Genomic DNA, 16421 nt, shown 5'->3' with positions numbered 1-16421 from the left:
CGCGCGCACATTTGCGGCACATAAAAAATGCAGCACTCTGCTTTTTTTTTTTTTTAATGCACATGAAAGCGCTGCAGTGGTATAATCAAAGCTTATTGGGATCCTTCTGACTCTGACCATCTCCTGTACCACATCCCCAGTCTCTGACCATCTCCTGCATCATATCTGCTAGAGGTACACTGCATGGAAATTTTGCTAATACTATTAGCAATGCGTTATATAAAAACGTATACAGTCATTTTTTGGTATCGGTCGTTTTTGGCCTAGTGTATTTTTCATTTTCGGTATCGGTTTCGGCACCAAAAAACCCATTCGGTGCACCCCTATTTAGAACCACTTTATCCAGTCAGGAAGTTTCAAGCCAGCCACAGAAAACTTGATCCTTCTATGCCATCAGAAGTCCAATGTACATCCTAAAACCATTGGTAATGCTGTGGCTTGAAAATCTTTGGGATGATGACCCTGTCAATCTCCCTTTTATGGCAGTGAAGCATGGGGCCCTGTTACCTACCCAGACTAACTAAATGGGACACCAACCCCAAAATAAATATTCTGTAGCAGAAAATAGAGGGTCTGTTCTCTTTCATATATGGAGGACGAATCCCGAACTCTATTGACTTACACTGGCAGGTCAGGCAGTGGGTGACGGCGGTGAGCTGTGGGACTGGTAGCACAGGTCAGGCGATGGCTCCTTTTTGTCCTCTTTGCATCCTCTTCTTCCTGTTCTGCTAGGCGGCCAATGGGCTCTCCTCTGCCTTCAGCCAATCGGGTGACCGGTATTAGATCCATGCCTCCATATTGGCAGAGGCGGTTCATTGTCAGCAAAGCAAATATTAATTTGGTGGACTGCAAGTGCAATGCTTTGGGCTTGCACTTCACTGTTTTTTGAAGCCTATTAGAGCCTATGGCTCTAATCGGGTGCTTCAAAAAACACCTCCGCCGATGTAATTAATGTGCCCGGCATCCAGGACAGGGGCCGGACGCCTGAATAGGGGGTGGCTACAGCACTCCAATGAAAAGATTCATGCAAGGCATGAATCTATCCATTTTTGCATAGAGGGGGTGGCGCCTGTGTGCCCTTAATGGACGCACCGCCGCTGCTCAGTCCAATTGCCAAACAGCGGTTCCAACTCATACCGCCACATACATCTTATTGTCCAGTGGTTCCCAGCCTGGGTTGTCAAATGACGAGTTGCCAGGGGTCACCGAATCCTGGGCTGTTCTTGAAGCCCGCACCGATTTCGCAGCCAGCCAGCTGGGCTGTTCCTGGAGCCTGCTGCCACCCACTCAGCCTCTTCGCAGCTGCCCACTGAGTTCACGGCATGGCTGGGGGGCAGAGACTAGAGGTCAGCTGACTGGTGAGGAATGTTAAGGGGGACTGAATGAGACCATATCCTGATTTCGGCATAGGTGGCACTGCTGCCAGACACCACAAAGTCAGAGACACGGTGAGTAACACTACCTGTGATAGTTGCCATTAAAGTCCCCACTAAAGTTCTCAGATCAACAGATGAACCTTGATCAAGAGCACCTATATAGGCTGATCAGAAGAAGTAAGAGACGGAATAAAAATCGAGAATATATGGAAGGGAGAAGGGGGAAAAAGGGAGAGAAAGAATAAAAGAACTAGAGAGAGGGATGGGCAAAAAAAAGAAAATGTGAGAGAGAGCGATAAAAGGGAAAGAAATGAGGAGAGAGTGGTACATCCTAAAGTGTACCATAAAGAGGTTTTTAATACTGTACGAATGGAAGGGACTCGGGGAGCGCGATATGTTCATGGGTTAGTGGCGCAAAGTACTTGTCTTGGGTGCTGACCACCCATGCTACGAAAATAATTTTACTGTTGGGGTCAACTTGGGAAATTTTATAAAGGGGTCACGGCACTAGAAAGGTTGAGAACCACTGGTCTAGACCAAGCTGTGTGCCCTGCAGCAATCCTTCAACTCTCACCTTTTACAGCCAAAACTCACAATATGCATTCTAACAAAATCTCTTCTTTCTCTGTTAATACAAATTAGTTCTTTCACGTTTTTTTGTTCTTTAAATGTATGCTTTATTTATAGTGCTTATTCTTGTGTTCTTTCTCCTTTTTAGAAATGACTCTAAATACTGGAAATATCAATTTTAAATGGGATCCAAAGAGCTTAGAAATCCGTACCCTGGCAGTTGAGCGACTGCTTGAACCCCTTGTTACTCAGGTATGTAAGCTTTAAAAAAACATTCAGAATTCTAATATGTTAGCTGCCAGCTGTAGGTTACAGTATCGGGGCATGTACTTTAACTGCATTTCGCCCAGCTGTTATACTGCGGCAGGCTGGCTCCCCTGCGCAGCTATACGTCGGGATAGGAGGCACGTATGCCTCTGCACAGCGGGGGTGCCGATTGCTGGTGGTGATGACCACCGGGCCACGAGCGATTGTGAGCAGGAGACACAGAACAGGGATGAGTGTGTGTAAATACACACTTCCCTGTTCCGTTCTGACAGGAGTGACTATTAGCTAGGGACCATGATCCATCACTTCGTCTAGTCAGTCCTGTCCCCCTTCAGTTAGAATCATCTCCCAGGGAACACAACCCATAGATCGCCCCCCTAGTGTTAACTTCAATTACATTTTTACAGTAATCCATGCATTTTTATAGCATTGATAGCTGTATTATTGTCAATAGTCCCAAAAATGTGTCAAAATTGTCTGTGTCTGCCATAATGTCACAATAACAATTGCAGATCGGCGCTATTACTAGTTTAAAAAAAAAAAAAAGCTATAAATCTATCCTCTATTTTGTAGACGCTATAACTTTGTTGCAAACCAATCAATATATGCTTATTGCGATGTGTTATATATGGTTAAAAAAAACACACACACACACCACACACAATATTTTGTACTTTTTTTACTATAAAAGGGAAAAGTGGAATGTTATGCAAAGGCCAAGTCAATCACCTGACCTGAATCCGATTTGAGCATGCATTTCACTTGCTGAAGACAGTTGCAGTAGAGGCCTGGCAGAGCATCACCAGGGGTGAAACCCAGCGTCTGGTGATGTCTGCGTTCCAGACTTCAGGCTGTAATTAACTGTAAAGGATTTGCAACAAAGCATTAAAGTGAATGTTTGGATGATTGTTATTTAATCTGTCCCTTAAAAAGTGGGAGGCACATATACAAACTGTCGTAATTCCTACACCGTTCACCTGATTTGGATGTAAATACCCTCAAATCTGAAAGTCTGCAGTTAAAGCACATCTTGTTTGTTTCATTTCAAAGCCATTGTGGTGGTGTATAGAGCCAAAAAGATTAGCATTGTCGACGTCCCAATGTTTATGGACCTGACTGTACCTATACACAGGTATTTGCTCCCACTTCCTGGCATAGATTACTGCGGCGTTCGAGGTGACCTACGCCACTTCTGGCACCTACTGTCCTCCCCGCTTTATTCTGGGAGACACACGGGTCCCAGAGCACAGCAGGGACTAGTGAGGATGCGCAGTGTGACTTGCGCATGCACAGTAAGGAACCAGGAAGTGAAGCCGCATGGCTTCACTTCCCGATTCCCTTACCGAGGATGGCAGTAGCAGCTGAGAGCCGACGGACAGATTGGCTTCGGCTGCCAACATCGTGGGCTCCTTGGGCAGGTAAGTGGGTAAGTGTCCATATATTAAAAGTCAGCAGCTGCAGGATTTGTAGCTGCTGGCTTTTTTTTTTTTTTTTCGGTGGACCTCCACTTTTAAGTGCTCTTGCGTTTAAGTGAAATGATCTTGATTTGAGGAGTTTGTCACCAGTAGAGGAAGTAGAAGCCATATTTAGTGTGGTTGTGGAGAGTACTATGGACGGTCGGTGCAAGTCTCCTAAATTCGTGATTAGTTAGGCCCTCGAGAGCTGTGTCGGGGAGGGGGACAGATACAGAGTTGGGGGTTCAGGCTTGCTGCAAATGGGGGGGGGGGGATGAGGGGTATAAAGGGAGTTAATTTGAGGGTGGGAGAGGGGAATAGGCAATCGAGGTGTTAGGGGGGAGTGCAGGAGGAGGTGGTACGGTGATGGGTGAGAACAGGTGACAACACTTGTCAGAACGAGAAATGTGGGCGTAGACTGGTTTTGGAAAATGTATCACGAGATGCTGCCACTGTGTGTGAGGTGGTCTGTCGAGGGAGAAGTAATCTAGGTACTTTCTCAAACAATTTGCCATATTGGGATTGTTTGTAAATGAGTGAGGAAGAGGTTGCTCTGGTGGGTTAGTGGGTTTGGAGTTAAATGTTATGAGCGTGGTGGGAGCACTGTGGGAGTGTTGCTTCCCCAGAGGTTATTGCATCAGAGAGTAGTTGGTGGGATTGTCTTTGTCGGGTTGCTTGACCTATGCCTGTCATGTAACATTTTCCGCTAAACTAAACAATGTGAGCTTATAGTTAACTAAACAGATGCACATGTTAACCAAGAGTTATGTATCACCCAGTAAGATGAGACATTAATTAAAATAAAAACAAAAAGCCATGAACAGTGTAACAAGATAACGTGGAAGATTGAGAGTACCCTGGTGAGGCCTACGGCTTTTATGTTTCGCATTGTCAGGGGAGGTGGTGGAGAGTAGATCCCGTCGTTTTCGGGAGGGAAGGTTTAACGGGTAGAAACTTGCATCTGAGCCGTCTGACATTAGGGAGTGTAATTCGTTAGGAATAGGGCATGAGCATCTATATATACTCTATATCTGCCCCTATAGCAGATTACCCTGTCGTGGCATATCCTCTGCAGAGGGGTAGTAACAGGCTATTGTTCTGATTATGCAATGCCATATAGCAAGATACTCAGTGTTCGTGAAGCCATCGGGGCTGGGATGGGTCTTGTTGCAGACAGCGAGCGGTGTCTGATATCGCACATGCTGCGCTTCCATCGGTTCATCTCTGGCCGCTTGGTGTTTCAAGCCGGGGATGTAGAGATCCGCATACCAAGTTGGGAGTTTCAGTGTTTGGCAGAGGCATCTAATTCTTCTGCGACCCTCATTATGGTCGTGCGGCCCTGGTGGGTAGCTGGCAGGCAGAATGGGAACTTTGGTAGTAGATTCCCCTGGTCTGCAGGACGTCCAGGAGGGGGCGCAGGTCCTTGCGGTGCTTGAGTGTTGACCGAGAGATCTTGGTAAATGTGTACATCGTGCCTTCATGGGACAGTTGTGTCCTGTTAGCTAGCTGTAGGGCTAGGAGTATTTAATTTGCTAATTTGTTGGTATTTGCTGGCGATGATATCTAGTCATCGTATATTCAGTTTGTGTAATTTCACATTCTAAAAGCCTCTACGGGTCAGGTAGTTAAGGGTTACATCTCTGATGTGCATGTCACGTGAAGAAAGCAATGCGTAGTAGATCAGGTGTATTTTGCTTGCAGTCATATTATTATTATTTTTTAACAAATATTGCTGCTGCTGCTAGAGAGCGTTTTGGTGTTAAACAGCCAGTGGCAGTAGGTGGGGCCCTAGGACAACATTTGAGCTTAAATTCGTCCAGACGATTTTGACTTGGGAAGCAATTTTAGAGACGGTTGTAGCATAAATGCTGAGCAGTATACCCAGTTACCAGCATTAAATGGTGAAAAAGCAGTATGCATTTATAGATTGAAGATGTTTTACAACCACAGTACCTACCCATAATGGGTATGAGTGGAATAATATTTATGGGAATCATCTCAACATATAGTAGGTTCATTGACATCTGTCAGACTGGTACCAGGGCTGCAGTAGTATGTCATCTAGGGGGATGCGTGTCTTAAAATGGCTGTTACACCTCTTGGCCCCACTGTGGAACATAGTGAGTAATGCATAATAGGAGGTATATATTGTAATGCATAGGACTAGAGGGCCCATCCTCCTATGGGAGGAAGTATGTCCGCTGTTAACTTTAAGCTACCTGGGCCTCGGGTTGTTGATCTGCAGACTGATGTAGTAGTCACCAACTTATAGGCTACTTTGCCTGTTCTTTGGTTCTACCTGGAGGGTGAAGCGGTTGTATCTTTGGGCGGAAAGGAATAGTGATGCTCTATCGAAGAGATGCTGCAAGTCCTAATAATGTTAGATACGAACAGTCCTGGTAGGATGTGAGTGCTGGCAAAAGTGATAGTACGATTCATGTGAAGCCTAGGATCCTCTAGGTGGAGGCATATGTGTTCCCATAGGTAGAAGGGAGCCTGGAGCAGGGGTGGTTTTCATGTGCTGTCCCCTCGTGAATGCACAATGGTGATTAGCTGGTCTCCCTGGGATATAGCTAATATGAGGCAAGAGGGAACAAAGTGGGGGCCATGCTGGGAACGGATATCAAATTTTTCTGGGACCCTCAGTATGGCTGTGCGGTCCTGGTGGGTAGCTCGCAGGCAGGCAGAATGGGAACTCCCACCGGTAGTGGATTCACCTGGTCTGCAGGACGTCCAGGAAGGGGGGCAGGTCCTTGCATTGCTTGAGTGATGACCGAGAGACCTTGGTAAATGTGCGTCATGCCCTCATGGGACAGTTGTGTGCTGTTGCGGACCTTCCTGAGAATTTTTACTTTGAGTTTGAAGTCGGTCAGGCAGCATACGATGTGTCGCGGTGGGTCTGTATCTCTGCTTCGTGGTCTGAGGGCCCTGTGTATGCCCTCCATGTTGATGGGTGTCTGTGGGAGCCTGTCGAGGGGGTGCTTGAATAGGCCTGTAATGCCGGCCATACACTGTTCGAATTTCAAAAGCATTTTCTTTTCGAAAATCGTATCTAAGAATTTCCGTATGAATTTTGCACCATTAGTGGGCTGCAGCAACAGCCGATTTGATTTCCGCATGAAAAAAAAATAAATAAATTTGAGGAATCGGAAATGTTGGAAATTTTTTAGAAAACTAACGATTTTCTAATCAATGATGGGAGAATCGTAATAAGAAAAGAAAATTTACGGAGAGAAAAGAAGATTCCCGGCCAAGAAAATAATTTTCTGTAGCAACATGAGGTGAAATTGAAGGCTTGGTCGGCCGAATTTCAAAAATCAATGGTGGCATCATCGGATCACAAAAAAAAAAAAAAAAAATTCTGATTTTGAAAAGAAAATTTGTTCGAAATTCGACCATGTATGGCCTGCATTACTATGGTGAGTATTTGTTCAGGCCTCTCACCCTCAAATTGTGTCGCCTCCCTCTGTTATCCAGGTTATCAACATGCGGTTGGAGGTCTTGGAGCTGCAGGGTGTTTGTATCCACAGTGTGGTGAATCCTCCTTATCACTGTGTGTTGGTGGGCAGCGGTGCGCTCTATATTTTATGTACTCTGCCCACTATCGATTTGTATTTCATGGCGGAGATCAGTAATGGCCGCAAACGGCGTGCCCTTGATTGTCGGCTGCTATTGTGTGGAGATCGTTCAGGCTCGGCTATTGGAGTGATTGAAGGTTTCCCTCAACAAAGCTGGGAGGCGGCCCAGTGGGACTGATCCCTTTGTGGCTCAGTATGGGAGCTGGAGATGAATCCGCCAGAATATCTCCAGGATGTTCTGGTTTATGCGCCCGCTAATGTCTCGTGGAGAGCGAGATCTGGTCGTTGAGCCTCCGCGGGATGAGGTCCCCATACTTGGTGGCTATCTCGTAGCGTTGTTCCCCGGTAGAGCTGAGTGTTGGGTGTTGTCTGACGGAGCTCGAGGAGTAAGCAGCCATCTTCCTCAAAGGCAAACCACGCCCCTTCATATTGTGCTTTATTTTCCGTTTAAGCATGCCTCTGCTCTTGGACATTTCCAGGTTTGGAGCAGTTTGAATTTAGGATTGGGAGCTATATTGCTCTTAATCTCGGTTATCACTCTCTAGTTTATTTAAATAATCTACACTGTTAAGCCCCATACAAAGTCAGATTTTCTGCTGATTTTTTTATTTTTTTTTTGTCTTCATGTCTACCAAGACCATGTAGTGCAAGGGCCCGCATGACTGCGTACACATTGAAACTCCTAAAGTTTGACCTCCTATAAATCCTGAAGGAAAAAAATCAGCAGAAAATCTGATAGTGTGTATGGGGCTTTACTGTCTCTCTACTGCAATATTTGTGGAAAAGAGTGAGTGACAGTTTCTGTGTTTTATCATAACATGTGTTTCTCATTGGCCATTACACTTTACACTATTGCCAGGTGTGCCAGAGGGGATTGAGATGGTTGTTAGGGTTGAGGGGCAGAGTAATGGACTGAATTAACTTTTAGCAATCTCCCAGTAGGAGCTGCTCAACTATAAAATTAAATCTACTTTATTAAAAACTTTTTGGGTGAGGAAATTCAATGATTACCAGCCAGGGATGGTGAGCCACTTTTATTTTTATATTGGCTGTTTCTACTTCAGTGGTGGAGTGTTGGATCTCTGCTTTTGTACTAAAGGTAGTTGAGGGGTCCCTGCGGTTATCATATTGGCTGTTTTGTGTGTGTGTGTGGTGTTTTTTATTTTTTTCAGCTGGGTTCACGCTAATTGCCGAGCGGCTTGCACCAGGGGGTCTGGTGCGTCCTCTGTTCACCGTTTCAGGGATGAATCGGGACCTAATTATTGCCTGATGTCAGACCTGAGACCAAGCCAAAGACACAATTATGCACTTCGCTCCATGGCCATTCCAGAGCTATGTGAACTGGCTCCCTTGAGAGCTTACTCTCCTGTCATGCGCATTGGATGCGGAGAAACCAGCATCCAATTCACATATGCATGAATCCAGCCTTGCATCAAAAAATTCTATCTATGACCAGCTTTTGTTTAGCATACACAGAGCTTTAGTAAACCAGTGATACAGGGAGGTTTTGTACCCCTTTTTACACAGCAGCCTGCTAAAGCGCTGGCAGTAGCAGGCATTTTTTTTCATTTATTTTTTTTAAGCCCTGTGACAATGTAACCTGGAAAAAAAAAAGTCCTGTTTTGCGGCACTTTGGAAGCACTGCTCATTCATTTCAACGGGCAGGGGTATTTTGGGACTACCATTTTATAGTGCTCCCAAGCCACCCCAAAGATGCTGCTTGCAGGACTTTTCCTAAATCATAGGCGTGTTTTGCTTACTTACAGCCACTTTTTGATGGCAGTATAGTGGATATGACAGGCTGGTCAGTTTATTTAAATAACTTTGATTCTTGAAGCCCAAAGAGCGTTATGCTAGCCATACAATCGTTAGTGTTTTCCGAAAACCAACACAGTCGTGAGGTATTCAGGTGCTTTAGCGCTAAAAATGGCCTCTAAGTGCCTGAAAATGGCCTCCCATTCACTGCAGTGTGACTTTTCGCACTCGGGCGGTGCACTTGTGGGACGTTCCGAAAAGTCCTGCAAGCAGCATTTTTGGGGCAGGTTGGGATCGCTGTATTTAGCGTTTCTCAAAACACCATTGGAATGAGCACCGTTTTGCATAGCGATTTGACACAGGAGTTTTTAACCCTTTTTTTGGGGAGGTAAAAGTGCCCCTCTAGCGACACAAAAGCGCTACTTAAACAACGTTAAAGTGCAGCTAAAATGAGCAGTGCTTTAGCGCTAACAGCCGGCACTTCCAGTGTGAAAGCAGTCTAAGGCTGCTTTCACAACGAAAGCGTCGCTAGTTTTGGCAGCGCTTTACCTCTGTTTAAGCGGTGCTTTTGCGCCACTTTTTGGCCACTAGTGGCCGAAGAAGGGGTTAAATATGCCTGCGTTCCGGTTTTTCCAAAGCGATTTTCAGGCTAAAGGGCTAAAACAAGCGTTGCTTTAGTGCTAACGGCCGGAAATAGGTTTTTGTGAGCACCCTCGGTGTGATAGGGGTACAAATCGTTCAATGGACATAAATGAATCAGTTTCTTGTTCCCCTTTTTTGCTTCTGTGTCACATATGCTCAGTAACAGCTGTTACATTTTTAATGGGCGAGAAACACATTAAAGCGGTTGTACACCTCACCCTCACCCTTCAAAGGTAATGTCCTTGCATCACATACTAGCACATTGTTAAACTTGACTTAAAATTAACCTCTTCCAGCGCCGAGATGTCAGTGCTATAGGAGCTCCCATCTTCACCCGTCTTGTTTCTGGGTTTGCAGACTCTTGTTCCTCTGAAGGAACGGCATGAGTGGCTGCTCCTTCAGAGCACATATACCACAGTGATGTCCTTGGCTGCATGTACAGTATGTATCTCCTAAACGTTGGAGATTTTTTGAAATTTCCTTCTTCCAAAAAAACAAACAAACTGTACAAATGACAAGTTTTTACGTATTTTTCTATAAAAATTATGGTGAGAATAGCTAGTATATCAGAAGCCTGTAGATCAAATGCCTCTAAAATTGCAAAGTTCTGTGTTTTTGTTTTGTGTGTGGTTTTTTTTTTTTTTTTTTATTTTTTTTTTTTTTTTAACATCTTCTTTTTTTTACTATCTTGTATAGGTAACAACTCTGGTGAATTCCAGCAACAAGGGTCCTTCAAACAAAAAGAAAGGCCGTTCTAAGAAAGCTCATGTTCTGGCTGCCTCAGTTGAACAAGCAACTCAAAACTTCTTAGAAAAAGGAGACAAGATAGCTAAGGACAGTCAATTTCTCAAACAGGAACTCCTAGATGCTGTTGAAGATGTCCGCAAACAAGGTGGCAAAATATAAATTTGTTACACTGCTTATAAGTAAATGCTTACAACTAAGTTTTAAAGTATCTGCCATATGTTTTTTTTTTTTTCCAAATCTTTTTATTGAATGAAAAGGAAAAATGCAGGAATAACAGGTTGGTGTGATAAAATTACAGTAATATATGACCAGGATATATTGAACAAACCAACAGCAAGATATTAATCTAGTCCGAGATTATATCATCACAAGTGCTATACTAATGTAATTCAGTTGTATATGGGTAGTATTTAGTCTAGTGCTAGGAGGAGGGCGGGGGGGGGGGGTATATTTTATAGCTAAGGGCAGGAGTCAAGTCCTGGGGAAAAAAGTGTGCGAACTTCCACCCAAGATCCACCAAAAAAAAAAATGCGCACATATGCACAAACACTTCAAAAGTGGTATTTTTCATCAAATTTTCGTATTGTGTGTATGAAGCTTAATTGTTAGTACATAAAAACAATCCTGAATAAACATAAATACGATAATTCTCTGAATAATCAGCATTCATTCCATTGTGCTTCCATGCAAATGTGAACATCATGTTCTGATCTTTATTGGGGAATTTTATTTTGTATAGTGTTTACACTTATTGAACAGTTTGGATAACACAGGGTTAAATGGAAAGGTCGACCTAAGAGGTCATTTTAAAAAAGTTTGTCACAGCTTGAGGGAGTCTGTCTGTCGATCGATTCAAGTGGTCCCCTAATTGTGATGTCATGACGGCGGCCCCTGTTGTCTAAATCTTCTACGTGTCTCTGTAGGTCCTGTAGCTGCATGGAGTGTGTGCTCAGGGAGCGCTGTGCGGTTTATGGTGGTCAGTGGTTTCTTCTACTTCCTCTAGGTGACCTGCCACAGCCTGCATATCCAGTCTGAGTTCTGATATTGCTGCAGACAGTGTTTTTAATGTCTGCTGCAACTGCTCTGAGGTCCTCTAGACTAAGGCTGCTCATGGCTGGGGACTGTGGTTCACTGGCATGTGCTCCCGCCCGCCTCGTGGGGCTGCAGCTTGCCTCTCTGGAGGCCTGTGATGCAGAGGCCGGCTCCCGCGTTCGAGATCTGAAATATCTGTGGTATATTGCCAGTGAGCTGCGTATCTGGATGCCGTGGTGAGCGAGAGCGGGTGGCCGACGGGTCCCTGTCAGTTTTGCACATTTTAGCTTGTGAGTCTCCTTTTGTGCGGGAAAGATGACCGAGGTGTAGCGGAGTAGAAGGTTTAAGCTGCCGTCTTCAGCCACGCCTTGTTTTTTAATCCTTTTTCTCTTTCTTCTTTGTAATTCTAGCATATACCAAAAAAAAAAAAAAAAGGTTTTAAAGGTGTAATGTAAACCCAGAAGAAAAAAAAAAATTCAGCTGGTTTTGCCTTCATTTTCACCTGGTGATTCTGCAAATAACACACTTCGGTTTTCCTGGGTGGCTTTGTCACTCTTCCATTGTATCCATGAAGGGAGCAATGGTTTTCCTCCTAGGCTGCTTTGGACTCCAAACACTGGAGTAAGATGCTGCATTTCTAGCAAGACCAATATTTATTGCATGTATTTACTGCCAATGTTAATGTGGTGGTGGTGGGGGGGGGAATTAAAGCAACGATAAAAAAAAAAAAAACCTGTGCTGCAGGAGCACTCCAGCCCACCCTTCTGTCCTAAACCATCGATTGTGTACAAGAGCAGTGGCCCTATCCGCTACATCCCTGCTCATTGGGCAGATTGATAGCGGCAGCCATTGGCTCCTGTTGCTGTCAATCAAATGCTGTGCCCGGGCAGAGTTGATTGGTCTGTCTCAATAAAGCTACTTTTCATGTGGACACTAACCGAAGAGGGGCCTGGATCGCCAGCGGGGGCTTTTCTGTGCAATACCATTGCGCACAGCAGTTAAGTATAACCCTTTTTTATTTTTTTGTTTGTTTTTTGTTTTTGTTTTTTTAACAAAGTAACCACTTTAGCTCTGGAGGGTTTACCCGCCTTAATGACCAGGCCATTTTTTGCGGTACGACACTGCGTCACTTTAACTGACAATTGCGCGATCGTGCGATGCTGCACCCAAATAACATTTGTCATCTTTCTTCATACATTTAGGCCAATATGTATTCTGCTACATATTTTTGGTAAAAAAAAAATCCCAGTAAGCTTATCTTGATTGGTTTGTGCAAAAGTTTAGTCTTTAAAACGATGGGATATATTTATGGATTTATTTTTATTTTTTTTTCAATTTATTTTTACTAGTTATAGCTGCGATCAGTGACTTATAGCGGACTGCAATATTGCAGCAGACAAATCTGACACCAAGTGAAATTTTTGACGTTTTTTTTGGGAGCCAGTGACACCAATACAGTGATCAGTGCTAAAAATATGTATGGCCACTAGGGCTGCAACTAACAATTATTTTCATAATCGATTGGTTGGCCGATTTTATTGTTTCGATTAATCGGTTAATAACCTTTAAAAAAAAAAAAAAGTGGGTCAAATTGACGTTCATTTTCAATCACAGTGACAGGAAAATTTTGAAGTAATAGAAAACTTCTTAGTCAAAGGAATTTTCAGACAGTGTTTGGTTTTCGTTCAGAAATTACATTCATTTTAAAAACAAGTGAAAAATTTCAAACAAAATTTTAAAAACAAGTGAAAAATTTCAAACAAAATTCTTTCATTCTGGGAATGTACAAAGATTTTTCGTCTGAATATTCTCATCTGAAAATTGTGTGGCCAGCATAAGGCTCGGTACACACCTATGCATTTTTGCCTTTACTTTGGGCAGATTAAAAAACACAAATTGCAGCAAAAACACATTACATGCTTTTCCATTGAAGTATATTGAACCAATAAAGCACCATTTTGCGTTTAAAAGTCCCTGACCCTTTCAGATGTGAACGTGTCCCATAGGAAACCATGTAAATGAATGTTTAGTAAGAATTTTAGTAACATAATGGGTTTAAAAAAATTTTGCTCTTTTTTATAGTAGAAAAAAGCAGATAATCACTACTGTAAGGGGTTCATTTTTTTTTTTTTTTTTTTTTACTGTAGAACAGTGAAAGTAATATTTACAGTAGCAATTATTTGCTCTTTTTCTACTATAAAGGGCTCATATTTTTTATTTTTATTTTTTAAACCCCATTATGTTACTGGCCGATTAATCGATTAATTTCATAATCGATTAGTTGTCGATTAATCGATTAGTTGTTTCAGCCCTAATGGCCACTGTACTAATGACGCTTGCTGGGAAGGGGTTAACATCAAAGGGTGCCTAAAATGTTCTTGGTTACTGTGTGGGAGGTGCTTGTACTATGGGAATGCATAGCTTCTTGTTCCTGCTTTGCAGAAACATAGGCCCACTACCTTCCCTACTGACATAATGCCAGTCTGCCTTGTTTGCATATACGAACCCGCTGATTGGCTTCCATTGTGTCCAATCACAGCGGGAGCGCGTCAGTGGTGGCGCACGTGAGTGCCCCAGACCTGGAAGTGCAGGATTGCATACTAGGTACGTGATCCTGCGCAGGAGAGCTGCCTTGCTGCCGGATAATATTATACAGAATTTATATAGCGCCAACAGTTTGCGCAGCGCTTTACAACATAATGGCAGACAGTACAATTCAATACAGGAGGAATCGGAGGGCCCAGCTCATTAGAGCTTAAACTCTAAGAGTGTGTGTGTGTGTGTGTGTGTGTGTGTGTGTGTGTGTGTGTGTGTGTGTATGTATATATATATATATATATATATATATATATATATATATATATATATATATATATATATATATATATATATATATATATATATATATATATATATTATGGTCGGCAAGCGGTTGATGTCACTTTAACCACTTCCCTGCAGTGCACTATCATCCCTTTCCTGCCGAGGCCAGCTTTCAGTGCTCTCACGTTTTGAATTACAATTACTCAGTCATGCAACACTGTACCCATATGAGAATTGCATGCCTTTTTTCACACAAATAGCGCTTTCTTTTGGTGGTATTTAACCACTTCACAACCGGCCCATAGCTGAATGACAGCTACAGGGCGGTTGTTTAACTCTGGGAGGCCGTCATATGACGTCCTCCCAGAATTCTGCTCTCTGGGGCGCGCACTCGAGAGCATCCGTGACCGCCGGGTCCTGTGGCTCTTTGCGGCTGTTTACCACATGATCGCTCCGTCAAATGACAGAGCGATCAACTTGTAAACAAACCGGCGGCATGTTATGATGCCGGTTCCTCCCTCCCCTCTCTGTACCGATCAGTACAGCGGAGGGGGACAGATCGGTGTCAGCAGCACTGTGGGCTGGATCTGCAGTGCCCACAGTGCTGCTCACCGTCAATTAACCCCTCGATGCCCGGCCAATACTCTGCGATGCACGGCCAATACTCTGCGATGCCCGGCCAATACTCTGCGATAGCCTGTGATGCCCAGCCATACTCGGCTGTACTCAGCCTCTGTATGTGGCCAGGCTGTGGAAATCTCACACATGTGGTATCGCCGTACTCAGGAGGAGTAGGAGAATCTATTTTGGGGTCTCATTTTTTTGGTATGTTTATGCTATGTGTTAGAAATATTGTATAAATAGACAACTTTGTGTTGCTTTTTAAAAAAAACAAAACAAAAAACATTTTAACCACTTCCCGGCCGTCGTATGATGTCGTATATGTAGCTACAGGCATCATTCAGATAGCGGCTTTTTCAGCCGGCGATTCCCTACACCAGAAGAACAATCATAGCGGCTGTTCCCATGCTTGATCGTTCTTACAGGAGGCGAGAGGGGATGTTCCACCCCCGCTGCCCTCCGGTGCTTCTAACGTCTCGCCAATACGATCAAAGCCAGAATCGTTTTTTTATTTCAGGCTACCCAACCTAGTGGTGAGATGTGGGGTCTTATTGAACCCATATCTCTCACTGTAAAGGGGACCGGTCATGCCATATTCCTATTACAAGGGATCAAAAAATTTTATTTTTGGGGGAAAAAAATGTCGAACTAAAATAGTAAAATGAACAATAAAAAACAAAAAATTAAATGATTTAAAGCGCCCCTGTCCCCATGTGCTCACATGCAGAAGCGAACGCATACGCAAGTGCCGCCCACATATGAAAACGGCGTTCAAACCACACATGTGAGGTATCGTTGCGAACATTAGAGCGAGAGCAATCGTTTTGGCACTAGACCTCCTCTGTAACTCAAAACATGTAACCAGTAAAAAAAAAATTAAATCGTCGCCTATGGGGATTTTTAAGTAGCGACGTTTTGGCGCCATTCCACGAGTGTGTGCAATTTTGAAGGGTGACATGTTGGGTATCTATTTACTCGGCGTAATTTCATCTTTCACATTGTGCAAAAACATTGGGCTAACTTTACTGTTTGTGGTGTGTGTGTGTGTGTGTGTGTGTGTGTGTGTGTGTGTGTGTGTTTTTGGTTTTTTTTTTTTTTTTTTTTTTTTTTTTTTTTTTTTTTTTTGTTTTCCCCTAAAAAAAAAAAAAAAAAAAAAAAAAAATACAATTTTGGGGTTCTATGTAATTTTCTAGCAAATAAATGATGATTTTTACATGTAGGAGAGAAATGTCAGGCTTGGCGATCCCTGCATGTTGGGCCTCTGTATGTGGCCACGCTAAAAGTCTCACATGTGGTATCGCCATTACTCGGGAGTAATAGCAGAATGTGTTTTGGGGTGTAATTTGTGGTATGCATATGCTGTGTGAGAAATAACCTGATAATATGACAATTTTTTTTTTGTGGGGGGAGAGAGAATCTCCTTCTCTTTTTTTTTTTTTTTTTTTTATTTGCAAAGAATTGTGGGAAAAAATTAAAACTTCATAAAACTCATCATGCCTCTTACTAAATACCTTGGAATGTTTTCTTTCCAAAAGGGGTTATTTGGGGGTATTTGT

At 43.3% G+C, this 16421-nt stretch overlaps 1 protein-coding gene across 1 annotated transcript in view; it reads left to right on the top strand.

Annotated features, from left to right (window-relative positions):
* The window catches only part of CTNNA1 (catenin alpha 1), a 185718-nt gene that overhangs the window by 10649 nt on the left and 158648 nt on the right, over window positions 1-16421 (top strand). Inside the window, exons 2-3 of the mRNA XM_077473713.1 lie at window positions 2095-2198; window positions 10339-10534. Of these exons, the coding sequence (XP_077329839.1) occupies window positions 2097-2198; window positions 10339-10534 (298 nt within the window). The 5' untranslated portion in view covers window positions 2095-2096. The remainder of the gene's footprint in view (window positions 1-2094; window positions 2199-10338; window positions 10535-16421) is intronic.

The sequence above is a fragment of the Lithobates pipiens genome, unplaced genomic scaffold, assembly GCF_037356315.1.
Source record: "Lithobates pipiens isolate NorthernLeopardFrog02 unplaced genomic scaffold, aLitPip1_a1.2 Scaffold_8, whole genome shotgun sequence".
NCBI classification, from domain to species: domain Eukaryota; kingdom Metazoa; phylum Chordata; class Amphibia; order Anura; family Ranidae; genus Lithobates; species Lithobates pipiens.
This window is presented reverse-complemented; position numbering and strand designations above follow the sequence as displayed.